This window comes from Atractosteus spatula, chromosome 2, assembly GCF_055471065.1.
Source record: "Atractosteus spatula isolate fAtrSpa1 chromosome 2, fAtrSpa1.hap1, whole genome shotgun sequence".
Classification (NCBI taxonomy): Eukaryota; Metazoa; Chordata; class Actinopteri; order Semionotiformes; family Lepisosteidae; genus Atractosteus; species Atractosteus spatula.
In genome coordinates this window covers 60,543,176-60,567,112 of record NC_142707.1, presented here as the reverse complement: position 1 = coordinate 60,567,112, position 23,937 = coordinate 60,543,176, and the positions used below count along the sequence as shown (strand labels likewise).

Sequence of the window (23,937 nt, the reverse complement as noted above, 5' to 3'; positions counted from 1 at the left end):
ACACTTCTGGATGCTGATCAGTATACACTGTATACTGTAATCATGAACAACATTGACCTCTTACTTTTTGGAGTTTCCATCACATGCTTCTTAGAAGCTGCCTGCCTGCTTTTGAAAGGCAGTGAGGTGTGAACAAGAGCAGGCAACCTTCCAAGTATCAACATGTCTTTTGTGTGAAGACACTATGTGATGCCAAGGCACGTCATTCATATTTACAGTGGCGTGAAGTTCACATGAGATGACTCTTTGGGCTTCTCCTGGAAAACTTTTCTCCTCTACTAGACCAGAACAAAAAGGACATGTGAATGGAAAAAAAAGTTCAGTTTTGAGACAGAGATGTTTGTTAATACCTTTTATGTTCTTCCAACATTGTTTAACCAGCAAAAGCTAGTCCTTCTGTTTTTAATGAGATGTATACATCCAATTTTAAAGAAATGATTAATTATAGCCTCATAAATCTCTTAGAAACTGCTGATTTTGTTTCTTAACAATGTGTGTAAAGTTTTATTTTTAAAGAATGTCTGTGCACTTACATTTCTTTCTGAATCAGAAGGCATGTTTTTGTGTTACTACTACTTTGGTCATGATCCTTAATCAAAATGTCATATATTAAATGTCTTTGTGCTCTTTTTCTTCTGTTTATTCAAAAAGTTTAAATTTTTACCAGGATTTATGTAGTGCTTTTTAGATAGTGTAATGAGACTTTTGTTGCTCTCATTACACTACATTTTTGTTTTATAGTATACTAATATTTTTGTTGAGGCTTTGTTTTCTGTGTCAGCATTTAGAGCTCTCTGTGGATGTGATGCTCCACGGGGTTGTGTGCTGGAGCTGTGCTTCGGTGTCTGCTCAAATTAATATTTACCCATTCCCATTACCTTATTTGCCCTAATGGACTAGGGTTTCACTTCTGTGCTGATAAATCTCAGATCTATTTTTAGGACCAATTGAGATCCTATTAAGATATGGATACCTCAGATTTCCTAAACGAGACTGTGACATGAATGTACTGTAGTTGTACATACGTGCTTTCCAACATGGGCTTTGCAAAGTTGCTGACTTCAGTGTTCCTCTGTACTATCATTTAAAGCGCGTTAGGAATGCCACAAGGTCATCTTTATTTCACCTGTGTAATTCTGCTCGGTTAAGACCATTGCTCTTCCTGTTTGATACTGAAACATTGATAACGGATTTGATCTTTTTCAAGATAAGAGTAGAGTTAATGCTTTACTCGCTCAAGTATCTTCTGAAATACTAAATAGTCTTCAGTATATCCAGAACTTAGTGATATTTGTACTAAATAAAAGTAGACTGCATCAGTACAGAAATCCTGTCCTCTCTAGACTACAGTGACTCCCTGTTAAATTTAGAGTTGGCTTTTAAATTTTCCCAATGCTGTATAAAGCAAGTTCTATCTCCACCTTGCCTTAACCATATAAGCTCACTTTTAAATTGTAAATCTGATTTTTCTGGCCTTCTTACTTAGCTGAAGATCAGGCTCTGCCCAATGGATGATAAAGCATTCTTATGCGCATGTCTATGGACACTCCCTTTCCAAATCCCAGACAGTCTGTGAAAGTTTTCAAATTTTTCTTAAAGACTTGCATTTTTACTAAAGCTTTTACTGTCGGAATTTGTCTTTCTCTTGGTTTCACTAAGTTAACTCTATCGTGCCTTTTTCTTTCACTTTCATTTTTCTAACTTGTGAATTTTTTGCTGTTGATCATTACTTTGAACTTCTTGAAAAGTACTCAATATAATAATAAAATGTTATTATAAACATTTATGATGATGGTCCTACAAGCTTTTTAAATCAATTCAAAATGCAAAAACAAAATTTTTAAAAAAGTTTAAAAACATGATTGCCATTTAACTCATTCATTTTCCTTCTCATAATCCTGTACATTATGCAGTCATAAAATGCAATGTGTGCAAATATGAATTAAACAGCTGTCCACGTTGAAGATTGTAGGGTTACGTATATTTTAGAATGTGTATAGCAACTCAGTGGTACAGTACCTGTAGCTTCTTTAGTTGTTTCTCAAGATGAATTGTGATCACAAATTCCTTATGTGTGACTCTAATGATGCATTTCTTTCTTGCATGATTTGTGTTTTAAAATCAGTCTAAATCCAAATCCAATCTACTCATTGAACATTATCTTTCAGTTTGTAAAGTAGCTACAGTGCCGTGAAAAAGTATTTGCCTCCTTCCTGATTTCCTCTATTATTGCATATTTGTCATATTGGATGTTTTCAGATCTTTATTATTATTTCATTTATTTGATAAACAAAGTTATCCAACACCTATATCCCCTGTGTAAAAATTAATTGCCCCCTTACACTTAATAACTGGTTGTTCCACCTTTAGCTGCAATAACTGCAACCATACGCTTTCCATTATTCTTTTACATCACTGTGGAGGCATTTTAGCCCACTCTTCCTCACACAACTGCTTTAATTCAGAAACATTGGTAGGTCTTTGAGCATGAACCGCTCATTTCAGGTCCTGCCACAACATCTCTATTGGGTTTAGCTCTGAACTTTGACTAGGCCAATCCAAAAGTTTCATTTCGCTTCTTTTTAGCCATTCTGATGTGGACTTGCTTTTGTATTTTGGATCATTGTCTTGCTGCATGACCCAACTACACTTCAGCTTCAGCTCACAGACAGATGACCGGACATTATCCGGACATTATAGAATTTTCTGATACAGAGCAGAATTCATGGTTCCTTCAATTATGGCAAATCGTCCAGGTCCTGAGGCAGCAAAGTATCCCCACACCATCACACTACCACCACCATGTTTGACTGTTGGTATGATGTTCTTACTGTGGAATGCTGTGTTTGCTCTACGCCAGACGTAATGGGACCCATGTCGTACAAAAAGTTCTACTTTTAACTCATCTGTCCATAGAACATTCTCCCAAAAGGCTTGGGGATCATCCAGGTGCTTCTTGGCAAATGAGAGAAAAGCATTTATTTTCTTCATAGTTAGCAGTGGTTTCTGCCTTGCCAATCTCCCATGAAGCCCATTTTTGCCCAGTCTCTTCTGATTGTGAAGTCACGAACATTGACCTTAGCTGAGGCAAGAGAAGCCTGCAGTTCTCTGGATGTTTTTTAGGATCCTTTGTGACTTCCTGGATGATTTTACGCTGTGCCTTTGGGGACATTTTGGCAGTTCGGCCTCTCCTGGGAAGATTCACTACTGTTCTCCATTTGGGGATTATGGCTCTCACTGTGGTTCAGTGGAGTCCCAGAGCCTTAGAAATGGCTTTGTAACCCTTTCCACACTGATAGATATCAACAACTTTGTGATGATCTCTTTAGGAATTTCCTTTGATAATGGCATAATGTGCTTGTTGAATCTTTGTGCTGGCAACTTGACTCTGATGGTAAGGGTTAAAATAAGTGAGGTTTATATTGAGCAGGGCTGGCTGTAATCAAGCCTGATTGTATTCAATCAGCTGATTTAATTTACTTTTTCACACAGTGTCAGCTGGTGTTGGATAACTTTGTTCATTAAATAAATGAAATAAGTAAAAAAAAAGTGTTATTTGTTCACTCAGGTTCCCTTTACCTAATTTTGGTTGAAAACCTGAAAACATTCAGTGTAAAAAATCTGCAATAATAGATAAAATAAGATTTTATTGTCCCCTGAGGGAATTTTTTTATGGAGGAAATCAGTAAATATTTTTTCACAGCACCCTACCTCTCAAAGACAAGAGACCAAGCCAGCTGTGGCAGCAGCTGTACGGTTTTGTGATAGTGAAGGAGCTTAAGCACCATGAAGAAGGTGATGGACTGATCTTACCTTCACAATGAGATGGGCAATTTCTTCTTTTAATATATCCATTCAGCCCTCTCTTTCAAATCAAGCTTCCAGCCTCTATCATGTCTACCATGTCTGATACAGTTGTAAACTGTCAATTATTATAGGACAATGCCTTGCCAGTAATGTACTGTATTTAATTGGTTTTGAGATGAAAGAGCAATTGTGTGGTTCATACTGTATATTAGAAATTCAGCTCGGTAAGAAACGGCAGTTGAAGGACACTGCCTTAATAAATCTTAATACATTTCACGAAAGACCCTGTCTTGACATGATTTATGTATGTAGTGCCTTGGCTTCGTTATCAGTGACCTTGGATGCTGTTGATTTAAATGGTGAATGAATAAGAAAGGCTTCCTCTAGACTGAAACCAACAAGGTAAATAAGGGAAATCCCACACAGAACTTGAAGACCAGGAGAGGAATTTACCTTTAAGCCAGCATGGAAAGTTCAACAAAGATTATGCAGTTACATTTCATTAAGTAAAATAACATTATCTAGTTTTTAGGGGGAAAATTGTACTACACTGGAAAAACAAAAGAGCTTCAAAATAACATTTATGCTTACTTCTGGCTTTGTTTGGCAGGGATGTGTTTTATCAAACCAGAATAAGAAAATGTACATATATTCTTGTTGTCTGGCTACCACATTTGTGTTTTCTTATAAGATTTGATATAGGATGGCATTCGTTTTCTTGAGAATGTGGAATGTTTATTTAGGGCAACTTAGAATATGATGTATGATTACCAGAGAACAAACATTCGAACAAAACTCTGAACCCCTCACCACCTCTTTCTCCAGGGCCTTTTCAGGAATGTTTTTAAAACGTTTACAACTGTAACCACGTGGCTTACATTTCTATTTTGTCAGAACTCTTGCCTGCACTTGTCAGTACAGGTGGAATGATGACTATCTGAGGAATGTGAACTAAATATCTATGAATGTGAGTGTTATTGATAATGATGAATGGCTATCAGTCCAGGTGAAAATGTTTAAATTGCTTAAAAATTCTGCATTTGAGAAACAAGTGGTGTTACGTCCAAAATATGTTTTTGTTTCAGGTTTAATATGAGATAAAATGCAGAAACTTAAATTGCTCAAAATATGCCATCAGACAATGAAAAAAATTCTGTCAATTTCTATAGTCTATTAATTATGTCAAGAGGGTCCTACCGAACACCTTTTTAAGTTGTCTGTGATGTCTATTACATTATATTAAAGAACAACATCCAGAGTATTTTGATTTTTTGTATCCTGAATTAGTCTATATTTCTTTCAAGGAAAAGATATAGAAAACTTTAAAATCAAGGATGGTTTTGAGGGATTAGAATGAACAGAGGCAGAGAATGTAAAAAGGGTGTGGAGAGCTGATTTCACTTACTCTTATTTTTTATACTTTTATTTTCGCACCATTAGGAAGATAAAAATAAATCAATGAAAAAATGAATTTGCAGAGAGATTGTTAACGCGTGACCAAAATAAGGTCAGCATTAATCTGTCAGGACAAAATAATTATAAGTACCATTCAGCGCCAGATTGTTTTAATATTAAGATGGAAACTTTATGCCTAAAAAATGAAACAGTGCCTTAAGTTTTTATTCTAGGAGATTTACTAGAGTGTTGGAGTACCATTGTGATTTGTTATCGTTGCATGCAAATGAAGGGCATTGTTTAAAGATGATAGAGTGAAGTATGTTAGCACATGGGAAAGAAACACTTGCAATCTTGGTTTAAGTAGCGAATGAACATAAAGTTACAAGCAGAGAAAACAACAGGAAATACTTGTTAAAGTAAAAAACACTGTAAACAAGTAATTGCGTCCCACAGGTAACTAGTACTTTTGCAATGTCTGTGGCTAAGGTAACACAAAATGTGTGTCAGCACAGTTACAGGTTCTACCACAGCTCTTTACCACCTACTAAAGAACCAAGAACAAGGAGTCATCATTTCTAAATATAAAGACCTAGATATACAACAGTAGAAATGTTCAGTAGATTTAAACTGGCCAGTTTTAATGTGCTTAATTTATAATGTGTACTGTAAAACCTAAGACACCGTTTTAAGACATGGGGTTTTATAGTAAAATCACATCTATAAAGCAGGCAATAAACAATATTTTATGAAAATGTACACAGGTCATGTATTTTAACTTTCAATGTAAAGAAACTTTGTTAAGTGTGTATTGAAGATTCTAAAATAAGTTGTTCTTCCTTTGAATACTAACAATTTTAATTATTAAGACTTAAAAAAGTGTAATCTTACTTGCAGTTAAAAATCTTCAATTTTTCTGAAATTGCATGTTGTACATTGTACAAACACCTCATGACTTCTTTCTTTTGGACATACAGTATATATGATTGTCTGTGATAGAACCAGAGATGATCTCTTCTCAGAAACCTGCTCATCCTAGTAGAGATTTTTGAGGTAGAGAATAATGTAAGACACAAAGTGGGCGTGAGAACATGTAACTACCATCCCCCTTGACAGACTGAAGTCTACCACAGGACTGGTGACGAAGGGGCCGCTTGGAATAGCCAATCAACCTAGAGCGATTTTCCTTTTCTGAGAATCTGTTAGAGCACGTTGTGAAAATGCACACGAGCGGGCAGAGACCATGCAAACTCCACACAGTCAAATCCCATGCCTGACTATGGAGTCACAAAGCAGCAGCACTGACTTGCACACCATCTGCACTGGTCGTAAACAAAGTGTGTAGCTCCAGCTAGTACCTGTAACTTCTGCTGCTAACTGAATTTCAAGAAAGCCATTAAACAGCTTCTTCAGGTAATTCACATGGCTTATAAAAAACTTTATAATTATACATAATAGCTTGCAAATAGGCAGATTTCTGTCCTGTGATGCATCTGGTCTTTGACCTGTATGGAAAACATCATATTTACCATTTTTGTGTTTTAGCATTCTCTGTAGCCACTGATTTGAGAACTTTGCTTTTAATTGGTAAAGCATTTTCTACAGTATATACTGTACTGTCTTTTTGTGACAGTTGGCTGTTTAATTGTAGTACAATGAATATTATGTTTTGCACAAAGTTTCATTGCACCACTTTCATGACATGTTCATTTTCAATTTTTCCCATACTGTATCTCCCTGCTGCACTTGATATCACAATTTATTCACTCAGTTCTCTTTGCACTCATGATTGCAGAGTAAAATTCCTGTACTGCTGCAGATTAGTGTTTTCAGCAAATGATGTACTGCAGTTGTGCAAGGAAATCAAAGAATAGTAATGTGCATAACATAATATGCTTGCTGATGGGAAAAACTTTTATTATTGTGTGAGAGTATTGCTCAGTGCTTTCAAAGTGTCTTGCAGCGATAAATTGTGTTATCTTAGTAACTGGAATAAACTCTAAAACCAGACTGGTCCTATAAAGGAAATTCTTAAGTTTAACTCATATATATCAAGGCTTTTACCTGTCACATAATAAAGGTACTAGTGTAGTGTGTTGCCATCTGTTTTGTAAGCAATGTATTGGGTACCAGTGATAATGTGCAGACTTCACAGAGGTTTCCTCATCTCATAGGAAAGCAACAAGACCTGCTTCTACCTCACAAGCGTGACTTTAGTAGTTTTGGATGTAGGCAGACATGCTTTGCAAACCCTAAATAATTTGCATCCTTCCAGAAGGCAATATCTTAGCACCTTTAGCATCACGCAACAGCACTTGTGAAGAAGAACAGCTGAGCAACACTGCTGTTGATGGGGATATGCAAACAATCTGCATTTTGATTTCTTTCCTCTCCATTAATGGTTTGTTTGAGCTTTTTAGGCACTTGATGGTCATTAGTCTCTTCTGTCAGGCAAATTTATATAAGGAGCAGATGCTAAGAAAACTTCATGCTGAATTTGTGTTTACACAGTTTTAATTTCATTTTATCAGATACACAACTGTAAAATATGTGTGGCTAACTTTCTGTGATAAAGGGTAAACCTAGCAGTAAAGTGTTTCCAAATGTGTCAACTGATTAATTTAACTTGAGGACTCTTTTGGTGATTCTTTATTTTCATACATTCTCAGAGATTGGGCAGAATGCTCACCACAGTCTGGGGTCATTTAGCAGCTCATCGGGCAGTAACATTCTGCAGATTTCATTAAAGATGAAGACACAAGATGGGAAATCCTCTAACCTAAGCAGTTAATTTCTTGCCAACATCATTGTGTTTGGCACTGTATATTTTATATCTAAATTATCTCAAATTTAAACATATAAACTTATTTCAGAGCAAATCATGGAAGAAGATCAAGAACATGGTCCATTGGTCTCCATTTGTGATGTCCTTCAAAAAGAAGTATCCTTGGATCCAACTCGCTGGACATGCAGGTAAAGACACCTCTGTCCTCAGCCTGCAGGACGACCTGTATTTCTAGTAAATGTAGCGTGAGCGACTGTCAGAAACCAAGATGTTACTGAGAAATCTTCAGTTAACAAGGCTGAAGCTGCTCTGAAAATACAGTTGTGACTGTGTCTTGCGTTGACTCTGATTGACCCAGATCTCAAATTCTTTTCTTATAAGCGAAAGATTCAAAGTGAAAGAACGGCATGTGTGCAAAGCAGGAGAGAATAATCACTGCAGATACTCCATTTTTTTCTTTCATTTGCAGCCATTTCTAATTGTATTGAAGATAAATGATATGTATTGAATCCTATAAAAATGTTACATTGTGAAATATGCTCCATACTAAAACAGATAATGTACTGTATATGGGGCATTCTTAAATATCAAGCCCTCTTCTTACAATGGGAGCCTCTAGATTCTAGATCTGTTGATCTCTTATGCAATCTTTTACTCTGGTCAAGAGAGGAAAAAATAATTCGATAACAAGTTGCTGATAGGATCATCCAGGTATTACAGGAATTATGCAAGTTTATCTGTCATGAATACGAAAATTAATTTATGTTGCAACCAAAACTGTAACCTTTTCAGCCAAAAGCTGATTCTTTCTCATAAGAATGTAAAAACTGTTATACACCCATTCAGCCCATCTTGCCTATTTGGTAGTTAGTACAGAAGATAATCATCTACTGTAGCAGTTTCTTGGAGTGAACCGGGATATCAGCTTCAATAACATAGCAGGGTAGCTTGTTCCATTCTCCCACAACCTTCGGGGTAAAGATGTGCCTCCTGTTCTCAGTTTTGAATGTGCCTCCACGCAGTTTCCACTTTGTCCTCTACGTCTTGTTTCAGTGTTCTGGAGGAAAGAGTTTACTGGCTTCCCTTTGTCAAGGCCTTTGAAGATTTTGAATACTTGTATCAGCCCCCTCATAGTCTGTTCACAACTAAAAGGGTTCAGCCCCTTCAGTTTGCCAGTGTAGGTATTTCTTTAAGTCATCTCGTTGCACGTTTCTGGAGCCGTAGCAGAGCAGCAATATTCTCTGAGTGTCAGACTGAGGTTTCAATACTGTGTTGCTCTCTGAGAAAAAATATCTTCACAGATTTGATACCCTTTGACCATGGCAATGCCTGGAAAGATTCTAAGCTTCCCTTCAAATTATGTGAATTTTAACTAACTAGTGTAAAATGTAATAAAATACAATAGTACTGTATATGTGCTATCAAGAACTATTATGACATCATAATGTTAGAAAACAGTGTCATACATGGGTAGTATAATTGTAATGTAACAAAAAATGCAAACATAATTTGGTAGTTTCACATACCCTGATTAAATAATATTAGATTTGTCTATTTGTATATAATAATAATAATAATAATAATAATAAACTTTATTTTATAAAGCGCCTTTAAAGGTAGCTTCTCAAAGCGCTTTACAGGATGACAACAACAATAAATAAGAAGAATACACAAGATGGTGGTACTAAGAAAAGCAGAGGGGTGAAGAATTGAACCAGTTCAGTAAAGGCTTTTCTGAAGAAGAGGGTTTTGAGTCTGGATTTGAAGGAGTTTAGAGAAGGTGACTCTCTGATATCCTCGGGGAGAGAGTTCCAGAGCTTGGGGGCATAACAGAAGAAAGCCCCGTCACCCATACAATGTAGACGGGCTTCTAGGTAAGCAAGTCCTAAACAGGGTGTAAGAAATCCCTGTGTGTTTTTACAACTTTTTCTTTACCTAATATGTAGGACAGATCTTTCAGAGACAAAAAGCTTCAGAAGTTAAAGGCAAATTAATTTACATCCATCCGTTTTCTAACTGCTGTATATAGTGCCCAGGGCTTATGGGGGCAGTGGGCACGTAGTAGGCAGTCCATCGCAGGGCACACACAGACACAGACACACACACTCCCAACAGGCCCAGCTGTCCCAGAAAACCAATCAACCTGCCAGTAGATTTTTGAACTGTGGGAGAAACCAGAGCACCTGGAGGAAACCCATGTGAACACAGGGGGAGCCTAAAAGCTCCAGATAACAGCCTAGGAATTGAACCCAGGGCTCAGTACTGCAGAGCAGCCATGCTAACCCAGTGTGACACTGTGCCACCATGATGCCCTTGGTCTACATCCACACCTGTGTATTTCCGTATACAGAAAATACAGAGCCTATGACTTTAGTCCCAGTTCAGTTTCTCATACGGAGGGTCTCTGTGCACAATCCAGGTAGTTTCAAGGCAGGAGCCAATGGCAGGATACTGAAGAAGCACTGCGAGTGTGAGCAGCGATGCCTGGACAGGCTCATGAAGGATGTGCTGAGGCCCTTTGTGCCAGCGTACCACGGGGACGTGGAGAAGGACGGGGAGAAGTACAACCAGATGGACGACTTGCTGGCCGAGTTCGAGCTGCCCTGTGTCATGGACTGCAAGATGGGCGTCAGGTCAGCTGCCTTGTCATGACCTGATTGTGATTTGCTGTACTGCATTCTTAATCTTTATCTTAAAGCTGTCAGTTTAAAAATAAAAACAAACTGAGCTGGCTAGGCAAGCTACGGTATTTCTAGTTCTTTTGAGTGATTTGTTGTGCTTGTTTGTATGCATGCAGCATTTATTAGCAATTAGATTCTTTACAGAATAGCTGTGCCAAGAATTAACAGACTCAAAATAAGACTAAAAAAGACTGGTAATGTTAAATGGATATTAAAGACTGCTGTGTATAAAATCATGTTGTGACAGGGTTTGTTTTTCTAATTAATCATTAATGTTTTTATATGTGCATAGTAAGAATTTAGCATATAGATTAAACTGGATTAGTATCAGAGAAATAAAACCACTCTGGTATTTTATCTTACCTTGTTATGATGTACTTTCATCTCTGTTACATGATTGATGCTGTAGTAGAATAGCAGATTATTTTTTTAATTCACAAAAAAGGTGTATTTTCCCCTGTGGGGCAAAGACCTCACGGATTTAGGCTCACTGACCTGCGGTCACAATGCTGTCTTAAATTTGCTTAACAGAAATTTGTTTGCTCAGGTTTGACCTCTCTGAAACATAGCAGAGTCGATGTACAAATATAGAAGTAACCAGATGGCCAGGATATGAGCACATTCTGAGCTAAGCTGTCCAAACAAAGCAACTTGATACAAATGATCTCGGGGTTTGGGTTTCAGCCTAATCAAATGGAAAGGTTAAGAAGATTCAGTAAAATACATTACATTCTAAAGAATCCAGAAATTAGAAACATAAAGTTTACAAATGAGAGGAGGCCATTCGGCCCTTCCAGCTTGTTTAGTATTTAGTAGCTATTTGATCTAAATATCTCACCTGGAATTTCTTCTTGAAAGAAGCGATTGTACTGGCTTTTACAACATGGCAGGGTAGCATATTAGACTCTCTTATGACCCTTTGTGTAAAGAAGTGCTTTGTTGTTTTCACTTTCAAACATGCTTCCCCTTTGTTTTAATTTGTGTCCTCTTGTTTGTGTTTCCCTGTTGATGAAGGATTAACTTTGCCTCAGCATCTTTCAAGAAGCTGAAGACTTTAATTAGGGTTTCCTTGTCATTTTCTCTCTTCAAGGCTGGGAATGTACAGTACCTCGATGCTCTTTTCTAGACTGATTCCAGAATATTGTTGTTTGCAGTTTTGGTGAATGAAGGCACTCAGTTTCAAACAACATTAAATTACTTAACTGAAAGGCACATCAAGCCTTTCCCGTTAACCTGAGGTGTCTTTTTGTCAGCAGCTTAGATTAGTCATTTTGAACATGAAATTTCAAAACATTAACAAACATTAATTTAAAACTAACTTGGAAGTACGACTATATAAACCTTTCACAGGAATAAATGTATCTAATTGTTTTTGTTTGGGAATTCAACTCTCTGGTTAGGAGTGGACCCAAAACACAACTCCCTCTCCCTTTGTATTCTTAGGAGAATTTAGTTTTTATTGTGTGTGTTTTTGATTTACACTGTGTTTTCCTGGATTGACTTTGTAGCATAAGTAAGTCCAGAACTAGCTTTTGTGTAAAACAGGATTCAAATACGTATATAATTTTAGATGAATGTGAACAATATAACATGCTTTTATGTAACTGATCAGTTGATTTTTTCCGTAGTACACTTCAGAAATTTGTGTTTTTTCTCCTCCTTCCTTCCTCCCTCTTTCCACTTCTTAGAACGTACCTGGAGGACGAGCTCACGAAAGCCAGGAAGAAGCCCACCCTCAGAAAGGACATGTACCTGAAGATGATCGAGGTGGACCCCAGTGCCCCCACGGCTGAGGAGCAGGCGCAGCAGGCCGTCACCAAGCCGCGGTACATGCAGTGGAGGGAGACCATCAGCTCCACGGCCACCCTGGGCTTCCGCATCGAGGGCATAAAGGTGGGTGTTACTTGAGCACGGCGAGCCGTGTGCAGCTGTCAGCGGAATGAGTAGAAACCTTGTTTAACACAGGGTACCACTAGATTTCTACTCATTCAGATGTGAAACATACTTTCATACCTGTCTGATGTTGTGAAATCCTGAGGTAAAGATTCGTGATCGGTTGGAAATATTTTTCAATATTTCATGTTTTTATCAGGGGCGTGGTGGGGCAGTGCTGGATGCCTGTGGTTAGCGTTGATGACTTGCAGTGCTGGACCCATGGGTTCAGGTCCTGGGATACTATCTGTGTCGAGTTGTTACGTTCTCCTTGTGTTCAAGTGTCTTTTCTCCAGGTGGTCAGGTCACAGTCCAAAGACATACCAGCAGGTTAATTGGCTTTTGAAAAAACTGGCCCTCTTGTGAGTGTGCACGTCTCCGTGTGTGTCCTGTGATGGCCTGACGTCCAGGTTGCATCTGCTTTGTGCCTGTTGCTTGCTGGGATAGGCTTAGATGAACTGGTTAGAAAATGGATGGATGGATTTTTCATTAGTTCTGTGACTTCCCAGGACAAGAGATACTGAGTCTTTGCCTTCAAAGACCTGGCGTCTAGTCTCATGCTTTATTTATATTTTCCATAGCTGAAGTAAGTACACAAAGATTTCAGAGAATCCCCCTTTGTCTCTTCTGTTCTTAATTACCCTGTTCCATCTGATTAGGTTTTAGTGATGTGGCTGTCGCTGGCCCTACAAAAAGAATCCATGTTGAAATCATCAGAAGTTATTAATACTTTAAAAGAAGTATAGATCTGAAATAAGTTTTTTTTAAATCTGCCATAAATCTTTATTTGCATCGTATTTTAACATAGTGACAGTCACAAAATAAGAATGGCAATGACAATGAAGGTGTCTTTTCCATATATCCATGTCCCTTAAGTGCCTGCTTCGTTTGCATTTTAGAGAATGATGTTTCTGACGTGTTTCGTGTTTCATGGACAACAGGGTGCATCATTTTCTGTCTTCTGGCTTCCTGTTGTGATGTGTACACTACAGCGTGTTTTTGTCACAAAATGAGCCTGCTCATGGCATTTCCATTGTAATTGTCATCAGTTCCTGACACACTGAAAACTCCAACAAATGCATTACGGCCTGGTGTTGGATTATCTTAATCCTTTTTATTTTGCTACTATTTTAGTAAAACACTGTCATTCACTCCACCAGCCTCTGACTTTGTCACTAAGGTTTAATTATTGCTATTGCCTGTAATGCCTTCAGAAGAGTTTCCACAAAGAGGAGAATTATTATTTTCTGCCTCAGAACAAGCACTGTATAGAGGCTTGAATCTATAGAGGTAACAAAAAGTCCATTCTTGTTGCACTTCCTTGGTTTTCATGGATTAGAGTCTGGTCATATCCTAAGGTAAAAATGCGTTTGGAATAAATAATGTACATGATCAGTTTTTACTATTTTTCAGTTGTTTAATAGACAATACTATTTTAATTACAATAAATTGTTTTACAATAACAGTCCTCAATGTCAAATTGATGAGAATGTTATTGATTTCTTTTGCAGATATACTTGTCATAACAGTTGAGAAAAATTTAAACTCCGGCAAATTGGTTCTGTTAGTCTGTGACTCAAGAGCAATATGTTATGTTTTCATAGAGCAGTGCAAAATCCATGAAAAAACCTAGTCTCCCTAAACATTTATCTGTGACAGGATGGTGGATTGATACATTTAAACCCAGTTAGTACCTTCAGACCTGATCTCTTCAGTTCTTAGTCGGTGACCAAGGCTTGGTCACTACTAGGATAGGAGATCTCTAACGGTGTCTGACATGTTTGTGTTCTGCTTGCAGCGCTTTTTACACAGCTGGTGATCTGTGGGTTTCTGACCTGCTTTCTGTATTTCTGACCATCACACAAATAACACAATCTGCTCATCATTTTCACAATTTTTTATCTTGTTGTCAACAGTATAGCACTGACTCCGACAAAATTGCATAACCAAACAATAAATGGAATTATTTTATTACCCATAAGTATACAACCTATTATGCTGTTTAATTGATGTAATAATTAATATATTAATATTAATAATTAATTCATATTTAAACATTTTACTTCAATATTATCCTTTCCATTCACTTTCCATAATATTTTATTTGTATTTCTGTCCATTGTATTAGTATTTGTTAAACTACTCATTTCACCCCAATCTACTGTGACGTAGTCCAGCTGTATCACCCAGGTGGCTGCAGTGAACCCCAGCAAGATTGAAAGTCACGATATTAATCTGATTTATTATCCTTAGTTGTTTTATACTATACATTTCTAAGAGGGGTACTGTAGTAAGGCCAAGAACAGTGAATCTGAACAATTTTGTAGAATATTGTTCTCAGTAATGTACAACTACTGTACATTCGTGTTACACACTGATTTTTTCTTTTTTTATAAAACCCCTCTCCATTCATACACTCAAATCTTTTTCAGGGTGTGAAAAGTCTTGTATTTCATATAAGTTTAATACTTAAATTAATATTATGACACCCCTACGATTCTGGGATTACTCTTTGATGAAAATAGTTTGCCTACTTGTTAATTTGAAATAACAGCAGATTCTCCAAAGTATTAATAATCTTATAAAGTAAATAAAAAACACAATGATTGGCACCTAAAAATCTTTAAATCAGTATCATATAGTTGAGCAAACATTAGATTTAGCTACTAATTGGCTTTCAAACTACATTTCAGCAAATTGAAGAATTGAAATAATGTGGAAAATGTGATTTCATTGACTTGTTTATTGTCATTTTTTAGAATTATATAGCATTTTCTTCATATGTTTTATGATTATGTGCAGTATATATAATATACTGTACTGTATATATCACCTTATTAATTTACACCTAAGGGTAGGTGGTTTTGCAATTAAAGATGGAAATATTGCACCTCTCTTTCTATCCATATGTCTTTTCATATCATCACATACAGTTCTTAATAACTTAGGTCATCAAATGATTTTGTGTTGTATGTGGAAGACTATTCCCATAAAATGCATTTTAAAATATGGGCATAAGCGTTTGCTTCTATATTGTATAAATCAAAGAGCTGTGAAAACTCTTACCATATGTGGTACAGTTTGCACAACATTTTCAAAATATATCTTCTTTAGCCTTTCTCTTTGCTTGGCCACAGATGACATGATTCTGTGTTGTGATCTGTGACGGATGTACTGTATATGGAGTGCAAGCTCATTATCCCAAGAGTGGTGAACCCACAGAAGGTCAACCTTTCTTAATCTGGGGCAAAGAGAATCGACGTTACCTTCTGGAGAAGTAGAGTTTGGGAAGCCTCTGGATAGAGTTTAAAGTTTTTACAGCTGGCTTTGTGCCTATAAGTCTGGCCAGTGCTTACGTAGTGCCTGTCTGTGTTACATGGTCCACTCCAATGAGGAAGACAAAGTCACAAAAAAGTGTGCAGTGCAGAAGGTCTTAAGACTCCTCTAAAAATAACTGTCATTAATAAAGATTCGGTTCTTCGTACATCTAAATCTAAACATCCAGTTCTAAAAGGATAAAATAAATATACTGACAGCTCTTCCAAAAATACACAGCTTGAGGTCGTTAGACGTCAAATGAGCATTCATCTGCACTCATCTGGTCACTGCAGTGAGGGTGTAAGACTGAACTGACGTTGTGCATTTCAGATCAATACAGATCTTATTGACTTATTGACTAAGGATTAGAGTAAGATTAAAGTTTAATTAAAGATTAAAGGTTATGATAAAATCCACAAGACTTGTAAATGTATTAGTGTGTATAAACCTTTTCCTCTATTGCCCCTTAAGGAATTCTCTACTTGAAATAGTTTTTGTTTATTCAGCTTTATTGCTGTGGGAATGATTACAGTATAGAGGACTGGAATCTTATTTTTGGCTTTTCAGTAGATCCTCTTTAAAAGAAATGAATCCTTCAAATATCCAAATCCAGAACAAAACAGGATTTTCCTTTGTTTTTGCACAGGAGTTTGTAATATGCCATTTTTGCCATCTATTATCTAAGGGCTTACAAGGTCACGGGGGAGCAGGAGCTTCTTGGACAGGATGCCAGTGCATTGCAGGGCACCCACAGACACAGACATGCACATACCTACAACAGGGCCCCGTTAACCTACCGGCATTGTTTGGACTGTGGGAGGAAAAAGGAGTAATCAGAGAAAGTCCATGTGAATACAGGGAGAATATACAAACTCCATATAGATAGTACCACTGGAAATGAACATAGGATGCCAGTGCTGCAAGGCAGTAAATCTAACCACTGTGCTACCATGCTGTCCTCCTCCCTGGTCGTGCCTACCTAATCCTAGGACTAGTCCTAGACTTGTCTCCTAAAAGACTAGCTCTTGAGCTAGTAGCTTTTTTCTTGTTGTGATTCTGAAACAGATAAATCAGGATGTAGAATGCCATGTACAGTAGTAGCACTGATCATCTCCATAAGCTTGGCTAACGACAGGGGATCTCTTTGGCATTATGTGCTCCCAAACAATCAAGTGTTGCAGTGTTGCAATTTCCCGTCAGAGTCAGCATGACATCAATTTTCTGTAATTTGCTTTGCTTAAGCCATCCAAAAATTGGATAATGGAATTGTTGCAGAGAAATAAAGGTCTTGTTTAAAGCACATTAATGACATACAACGCTTGTGAATGTGGCTAAATCCTAGATTGCACTCATCACTGGGTTCTTGGTTTTCATCAGAATATACTGAAGCTTTTCATTTTGAAACAGAATTTCTCAGCCACTTCCCTTCTTCAGAAAAAATATATAATTCAAGATGGCTCAGAAATGTTTGTGAGTGAAGATCATTCAACTTCCCTGCCTAAAGTCTTAACCTCCCTAGGTGGCTTTGATGGACCTTAATGATAAGCAGGTCCAGTGATGTCAGTAGACAATCCATTTACTTCACCCTGACACGGTACATCAACAGCATCTGCTGATCAGATTGTTCATTGTTTGGATGAGTCAAAGTCCACAGGTGTTTGGGACATCCTGTGCATGCTTGACCCCATAATGAAATGAATGGGACATCTTAAATTAGCATTGAGAGAAAGAGGAGAGTGATCATTCATACAAAAATTATTTACATTTCCAGTGCACATACTGTATGGCAATTGCTATCTAATATTAAACCACTAAGCAGCTCATAAAATCTATTCCAAAGAAACTTAAGAATCTGTTTACGTGACTGCTTAGATCCATTGAGGTTACAAAGTACTATTTTATTCGACTGCATCAGTTTATATGCTAGTGATATAATCGAAGGATTTCCTTTTGTTGTTTTTGTCCCGCAGAAGGAAGATGGGACAGTAAATAGAGACTTCAAGAAGACAAAAAGTAGGGAGCAAGTGATTGAGGCCTTCCGAGACTTTGTCAAGGGAAACAAGAATATCCTGGTGAGTCTGAAATCCCCTGCCTGTGACGCATGACTGCTCTGAATCACTGCCAAGAATGAGAGGGAGTTCCCAAGGACTTCCCTCACTGTGAAGAGAAGAAAAGGATGTTTCTAAAATTTATAGATCTACTAAGCTGCTGAACACCATGTGTTACCTGTGAAGGACATTACAACTGTTCAGCACAGCATGTGGTCACACGGAAGGTGATTTGTCATTACCTTCGGTTGGTTTATGGCTGATGACTTTGTAAGAACATAAACATCTTATAAATGAAAGGAGGCCAGTCGGTCCATGTACAGTAGCTTGTTTGGGAACAAGTCATAGGTTTATTCCATGTTGAAAAAAAGAAGAAAGAAAACACAACGTTTCAGCCGTGGAGCCTTCTTCAGGTTGCGTTTTCTCTTTTCAGCATGGAATAAACCTATTACTTGTTCCTTTGCAGCCTACGCATGCTGACACAGCTACCCCCCTGAACTACAGTAGCTTGTTTGTTTGCTATTACAAATTAAGGCCCAAGAGTCTCGTCCAGCTGTTTCTTTCAAGAGACTGGACTGTCAGTTTTGACAATATTGCTGTGTTGTTTATATTAGATGCCCCTACCCCTTTGTCAAAGTCAAAGTTTATTTATCAAATGCACAACAATACAGCATGCAGCAGTAGTTGCTGGCAATGAAATGTCTTTTTCTGCGAGCTCACAAAAATCACAAGAATCACAAAAATCACAAAATTCACAAAAACACAAAAATCACAAAACTGAGGTTACATTTTTTAAATTGAATAAAACTCAATATGAGTAGAGCTGGTGTATGCAATGGTGTATGCAATATATACTGCATATATACTGCATATATACTGCAATATATACAATATATACATAGTGTATGCAATATATACTGTACATGTAGTGCAGTTATGCTGAATACAGTGAAAACTGTGTGTCCATGTAGCCATTACAGGTGATTTGCTAAAGGAGCTGCAGGTTGGCTATTTAGCAGTCTTATTGCCTGGAGGTAGAAGCTGTTCCGTAGTCTGTTGGACTTGGACCGAATGCTTTGGTACCGTTTACCGGACGGTAGGAGGGAACTTTGTGCAGTTCCCAGTAGTTTCCACTCATGACACCTGGCTTCATATTTAACTGTTGGTTCCTAAAAGGCCCATCAGACTGAATCCTTGTAGATGATTTGCAAAGTAACCACCTGAACCAAAGATATTTTGTTTTTTCACCTCTGAAAACAGCAACTTCAGTTTGATACAAAGGCTATAGAGTTAGTGAAGGAATTTTAAATTTTTCTCTGAATTTCTAAACATGTACCATTACTGGTGTTTTTTTTCATATTTATGGTTTCCTATCCTTTATATTCTTCCCTTAATGGCTATTAGATGGAGTGGCCATAGCAAACCTTGCAAAATAGGATAACTCATTTTAATATTTTGAAAAGTATGAGATATGTTTATTTTCTTTAGAATGTATATATAGCTAGATTTCAGTAGTGGAGCCTTAACGAAGTTATGAGGTTCCATCTTGCTGTGTTTAATTTTAGCAGTGGTAGAATTGTACAACAAGAGACATTCTATGGCTATTGACAGACTACCTCAGATAATGAGAACAAAAAGTAATGCTTGTCATCTGCATCTGTTTTTCCTTTTTACAGAAATCCTATCTTGAACGACTAAACAAAGTAAAGGATGCTTTGGAACAGTCATCATTTTTTAAAACACACGAGGTAATGGTTTTTCCCATAGTTACTTTAAGCCTTATAATTATCAAAGTATGTCATTTATATTTAAAAAAACACCATTCTTCTGTTCTGGTTTAGGAAGATGGCAAAAATACAGCAATGGCACAATAAGCAAATAACCTAAATGTGCACTATAAGAACTATTTTAATAATGCTAGAACAAATATTGACATTTTGAAAAGAACTATGAAAGAATGAGTACAAGACCTGTTGTTCACTGATCTCATAGTTTATGTTTATGTGGTGCTTCACTGGGGCTTAAGAGATTCTATTGCATTAGGTGCTGGGTGAATTTATGTACACTTTAACTTTCATTGTTCTGGTAAGGGAAGGAATTCTTTACATGTGTGACAAGCACCTGAGACAGATTTGCTGAGCTACTGTAAATACAAATAAACTGGACCAAGCTGAAAGTTGGGTTAGGATTAGTGTGTCATCTTCTTCATACTGTATATCACATTTGGTAATTCACTAATAACTATAACAACATGCCTGTTCACTTTCAGTAAAGAGCATCCAAAGAAACAAATCAAATGAAAAGGATCTCATTAATCTGTATCTGATTGTACAAAATGGGTGAACATACAGTAGTTACCATATAAACAGTGTTCCAAAACTACAAAGGTCAAAATGTATCTTTTATGCAAGTGTTTGTGCAGTCAATAGATGGTGTAATATTTATATTAAAGAACTGAGAGTATTTGTGCAGTCAATGGGTGACAGAAAAGGCAAAGGTAATTTTAAAAGAAGCAGGAAGTGTGATTGAGCTGTAGCATTAGCTAATAAGCATTAAGAGAAATCTTGCTTTTCAAACACTGTCAAATGTCATTTCAAATTGAAGGATAAGCCACATTTATTAACTCTGAAGAAAGCAGGGGAAAGTAAAAGGGTGTCTTTCTAAAAGCACAGCTGCAGCCTGAAATTGTCTGCAAAAGTAAGCAGATGGCCTTTTCGCTCTTTTGTGTGAAAGCAGAAGACATTGTCAGTCATAATGAGTACTGCCAGGAAATATTTTCTTATAAGTGGGCTCAAAAAGCCCCTTCTCTCGATCCAGATGGAAGTATTATTTTGAAGTAAACTGCATGCAGTTTTCATTTGGCCACAGCAGTGGTGTTTGGCGCCAGTTGCTACAGCTGTAGCATGTAAGTGGCTGTTCGAATGATTTGACCGTAACAGCTTCTCAACTCTTACGTAAATTAATAGTATTCCTGAAGAACGAAAATTGTCACAGCACACTGTGTGAGGAAAAGAACTAAATCACCACTGAGCAACAGCTTGGTTATATTCATCTGAAGATTTATGTACATATTTTTTTCTCTTTCTCTCAGTTTGCATGGGTGGTGGCTTTGATCCATATGGTCTATAAATTGCTTTTTTATGCTTTAAGCCTTCCAAGTCTCACAGGTCAACTGGTTCATACTGTACTATTGTATGTGTTTGAACTTATCAATATGATACTCCTGCAACTCTAAGACTACACACAATGACTTTCTGAGACGAGTCTGTACTAATGTGAAAAAGTAGACATACCATCTTTATATTAAAAGAAACATACAGAGCAATTATTACATAAGTTTGATTGATCATGATTACATTAACATTTCTGTAAAGTACATAAAAAAGTCTTTGTATATGTGATAAATAGTTACTACTATCATTTGGAAACCTGACCTGGTATTAGTATTTCCCTTTGTGGTTATAAATTCTTTTTTGTTTTTCTGTAGAGGTCTTTTGTAAATGTGGAAACTGCAATGGAGAAGTACTTAACTAACAATGCAATAATGAATAACATCTGATTTATTAATTACAGGCCTTGTTTGCCTTACAAATGGAAATAATAATGTTTGCATGCTTTCCACATGCAATAATAGAGTGGGGATTTTATATCACACTAATGTGTAACAGAATAGTGGTGTCTCCTGCTCTCTTAAAGAGTGACACCAAGTGAGTTATTTGCTTTTTAATATCCCTTTTGGAAACTTTGAAATCCTGTTTGTTCTAGAGATTATTTCTTCTCTTCAGGCGAGAAAAACATTGTTTATTTTATTACATTGTCAGTTTGTGTTACAAAAAGAGAAAGAAAATCCTTTTTTATGCTCGTATTTATTCTCTTTTTATTAGCCTTCTTATTTTTCCATATTCTTATTCTGATGATTCTGTTGTAAGAGCCCTCAAAATGGCCTTGATATGCTAGCAATAGTTATAGTCAAATGCCAACTAGAACCATTAAACTAAGGCCCTCTGCATTGCACTTTCTTTCTTTTATTTATGATGAGAAAAAACACAGGTGATAATGCTGTAAATCTCTCACAGCAGGCCTTATTATGTGTGCATATTCAGTATGTAGTATTCTGTATTTACTTGACATTGAAGTGCTCATTTGTTAAAGAACAATGTGTGTGTTTAAAATGAATTGTGTTTATCATTACTGGATCAAAGTAAACAGAGAACGTCTGAAAATGCAGGCAAAGTTCAGAAACTTCTGCTATGTAGAGCAAGGCACATCAGATCCTTTAATTCAATGCTATAACATTACTGTTCTCTTTCTTCCCCATAAAGTCAATTCACGGAACAAAAAACAAAAACTTTCAAACAATAAAAACAAATAGTCCTCACCAGAGTCAACTCTCTGAAAGCCTGTGAAGGTACAGCTGTCGATGTAATAAATATCCTTAGATTTCCAGAAATAAGTGAAACATAATTTGATACTCTTTCAGACAATTTTCTGGTGTTTTCTAGGCCAGCATTAGAGCAGCAGGAACCTTTGATTTTGTGGCTCTTCATCTTATATTTTGCCCATGTAGCACCACTGAGGGCTGTTGATATCTCAGGCATGATGTCATTTGTTTTTGTGCTTTCTCTCAGGTCATTGGAAGCTCCCTTCTCTTTGTCCATGACAAGCGAGAGCAGGCCAAGGTGTGGATGATAGACTTTGGCAAGACGACTCCCCTGCCAGAGGGGCAGGTCTTGAGCCACCGAATAGCCTGGGAGGAAGGGAATAGGGAAGACGGATACCTCTGGGGTCTGGACAACCTCATAGACATTATCGCCGAAATGGTGTCACGAGACCCCCTTTAAAACTGTCCTGCCGACATGAGAAGCTACAGCATCCTTGAAACTCGCACTACAGGAACTTCCTTTGTTTCCAAAAAAGCTATATACTGTATAGTCTGTCAAGAAACAAAATAGGGTAGCTATTGTATGTAGATTTTGTACATATTTAATATTGTTACGGTTATTTAGGTGACACTCTTATTTAAGACGTTTTATTAATCTTCCCACCTACCCCTTGAGAATTGGCGAGTACAAATATTGGAGCAGGGCTGCCCATAACTTGGAGGATTTTAGTTTTTTAATTAAAAACTAAAAAGACATTTGCTCTCGAACTGCCCAAAAGGTCCATTTCAGAACTGAAAACCTGAGGTATACAGTACATGTGTGGGAAGCAATGTTAAAATGATACCTTTCTGGCACACTTCTGTTGTTATTTTTTTCATATTACTACCTGTTTGCTCATGTGAAACATAGATCTGTGTTTAAATTGGCAATGTTCATTTGAAGTTATACTGTTTGGTTATGGATTCAATCCATAAAATTCCAGTTATATTAAAAATAAAATTCTGAGTTGCATGAAGTACAAATAAAGTAATTCAGTTGATATTTAATTTTAAATGTAGTTCTCATCTGCATGTACAGTACACAAGTGTCTTGCCTATCTATTAAACCCAGTAAATTACTCCTGCTGGAATTCTGTGCACTATTTGCAATGTAGCCCCAACATGGAGCACATGTGGTGTTGCCCTGAAATCAGGACTAAAACTGATAATAGGCAATAATAACACTTTCATTCCTTTATTAAAACAATAAAGAGGTCTGCTTTTTGGTGAAAACATTATTCATAGGAGGAATATGTTGTTTTTTTTACAAAGTAATATACACAGCTTGACCATAGAAATAATTCACATACCAAACTGTATATTTACTTTAAAGGAGTGTTATTTAAATAAAAGACATAATAAAAATAAATGGGTTAGGAAAATTAACAAGTGCCAGTAACTGGAGAGCTATAACCTAAAGCATTTTGGAGCAGTAGTACTTGCTAACTTTGGTAAATAAAGAAGGTGGATTTACTTGCTTGTTATTGTCCACCATTTCTGAACCGATTCGAAGGAAGCTTCAGACATCAGATTTGACTTTGTGTGACGCTG

General features: G+C 36.9%; 1 protein-coding gene across 1 annotated transcript in view; it reads left to right on the top strand.

The window, feature by feature from the left end:
- Nucleotides 1–23,619, top strand: part of itpkb (inositol-trisphosphate 3-kinase B) — a 63,007-nt gene extending 39,388 nt beyond the window's left edge. The window contains exons 3-8 of the mRNA XM_088908694.1: nt 8,076–8,175; nt 10,407–10,620; nt 12,357–12,561; nt 17,889–17,990; nt 19,643–19,714; nt 22,595–23,619. Of these exons, the coding sequence (XP_088764820.1) occupies nt 8,076–8,175; nt 10,407–10,620; nt 12,357–12,561; nt 17,889–17,990; nt 19,643–19,714; nt 22,595–22,807 (906 nt within the window). The 3' untranslated portion in view covers nt 22,808–23,619. The remainder of the gene's footprint in view (nt 1–8,075; nt 8,176–10,406; nt 10,621–12,356; nt 12,562–17,888; nt 17,991–19,642; nt 19,715–22,594) is intronic.
- Nucleotides 23,620–23,937: the final 318 nt, after the last annotated feature.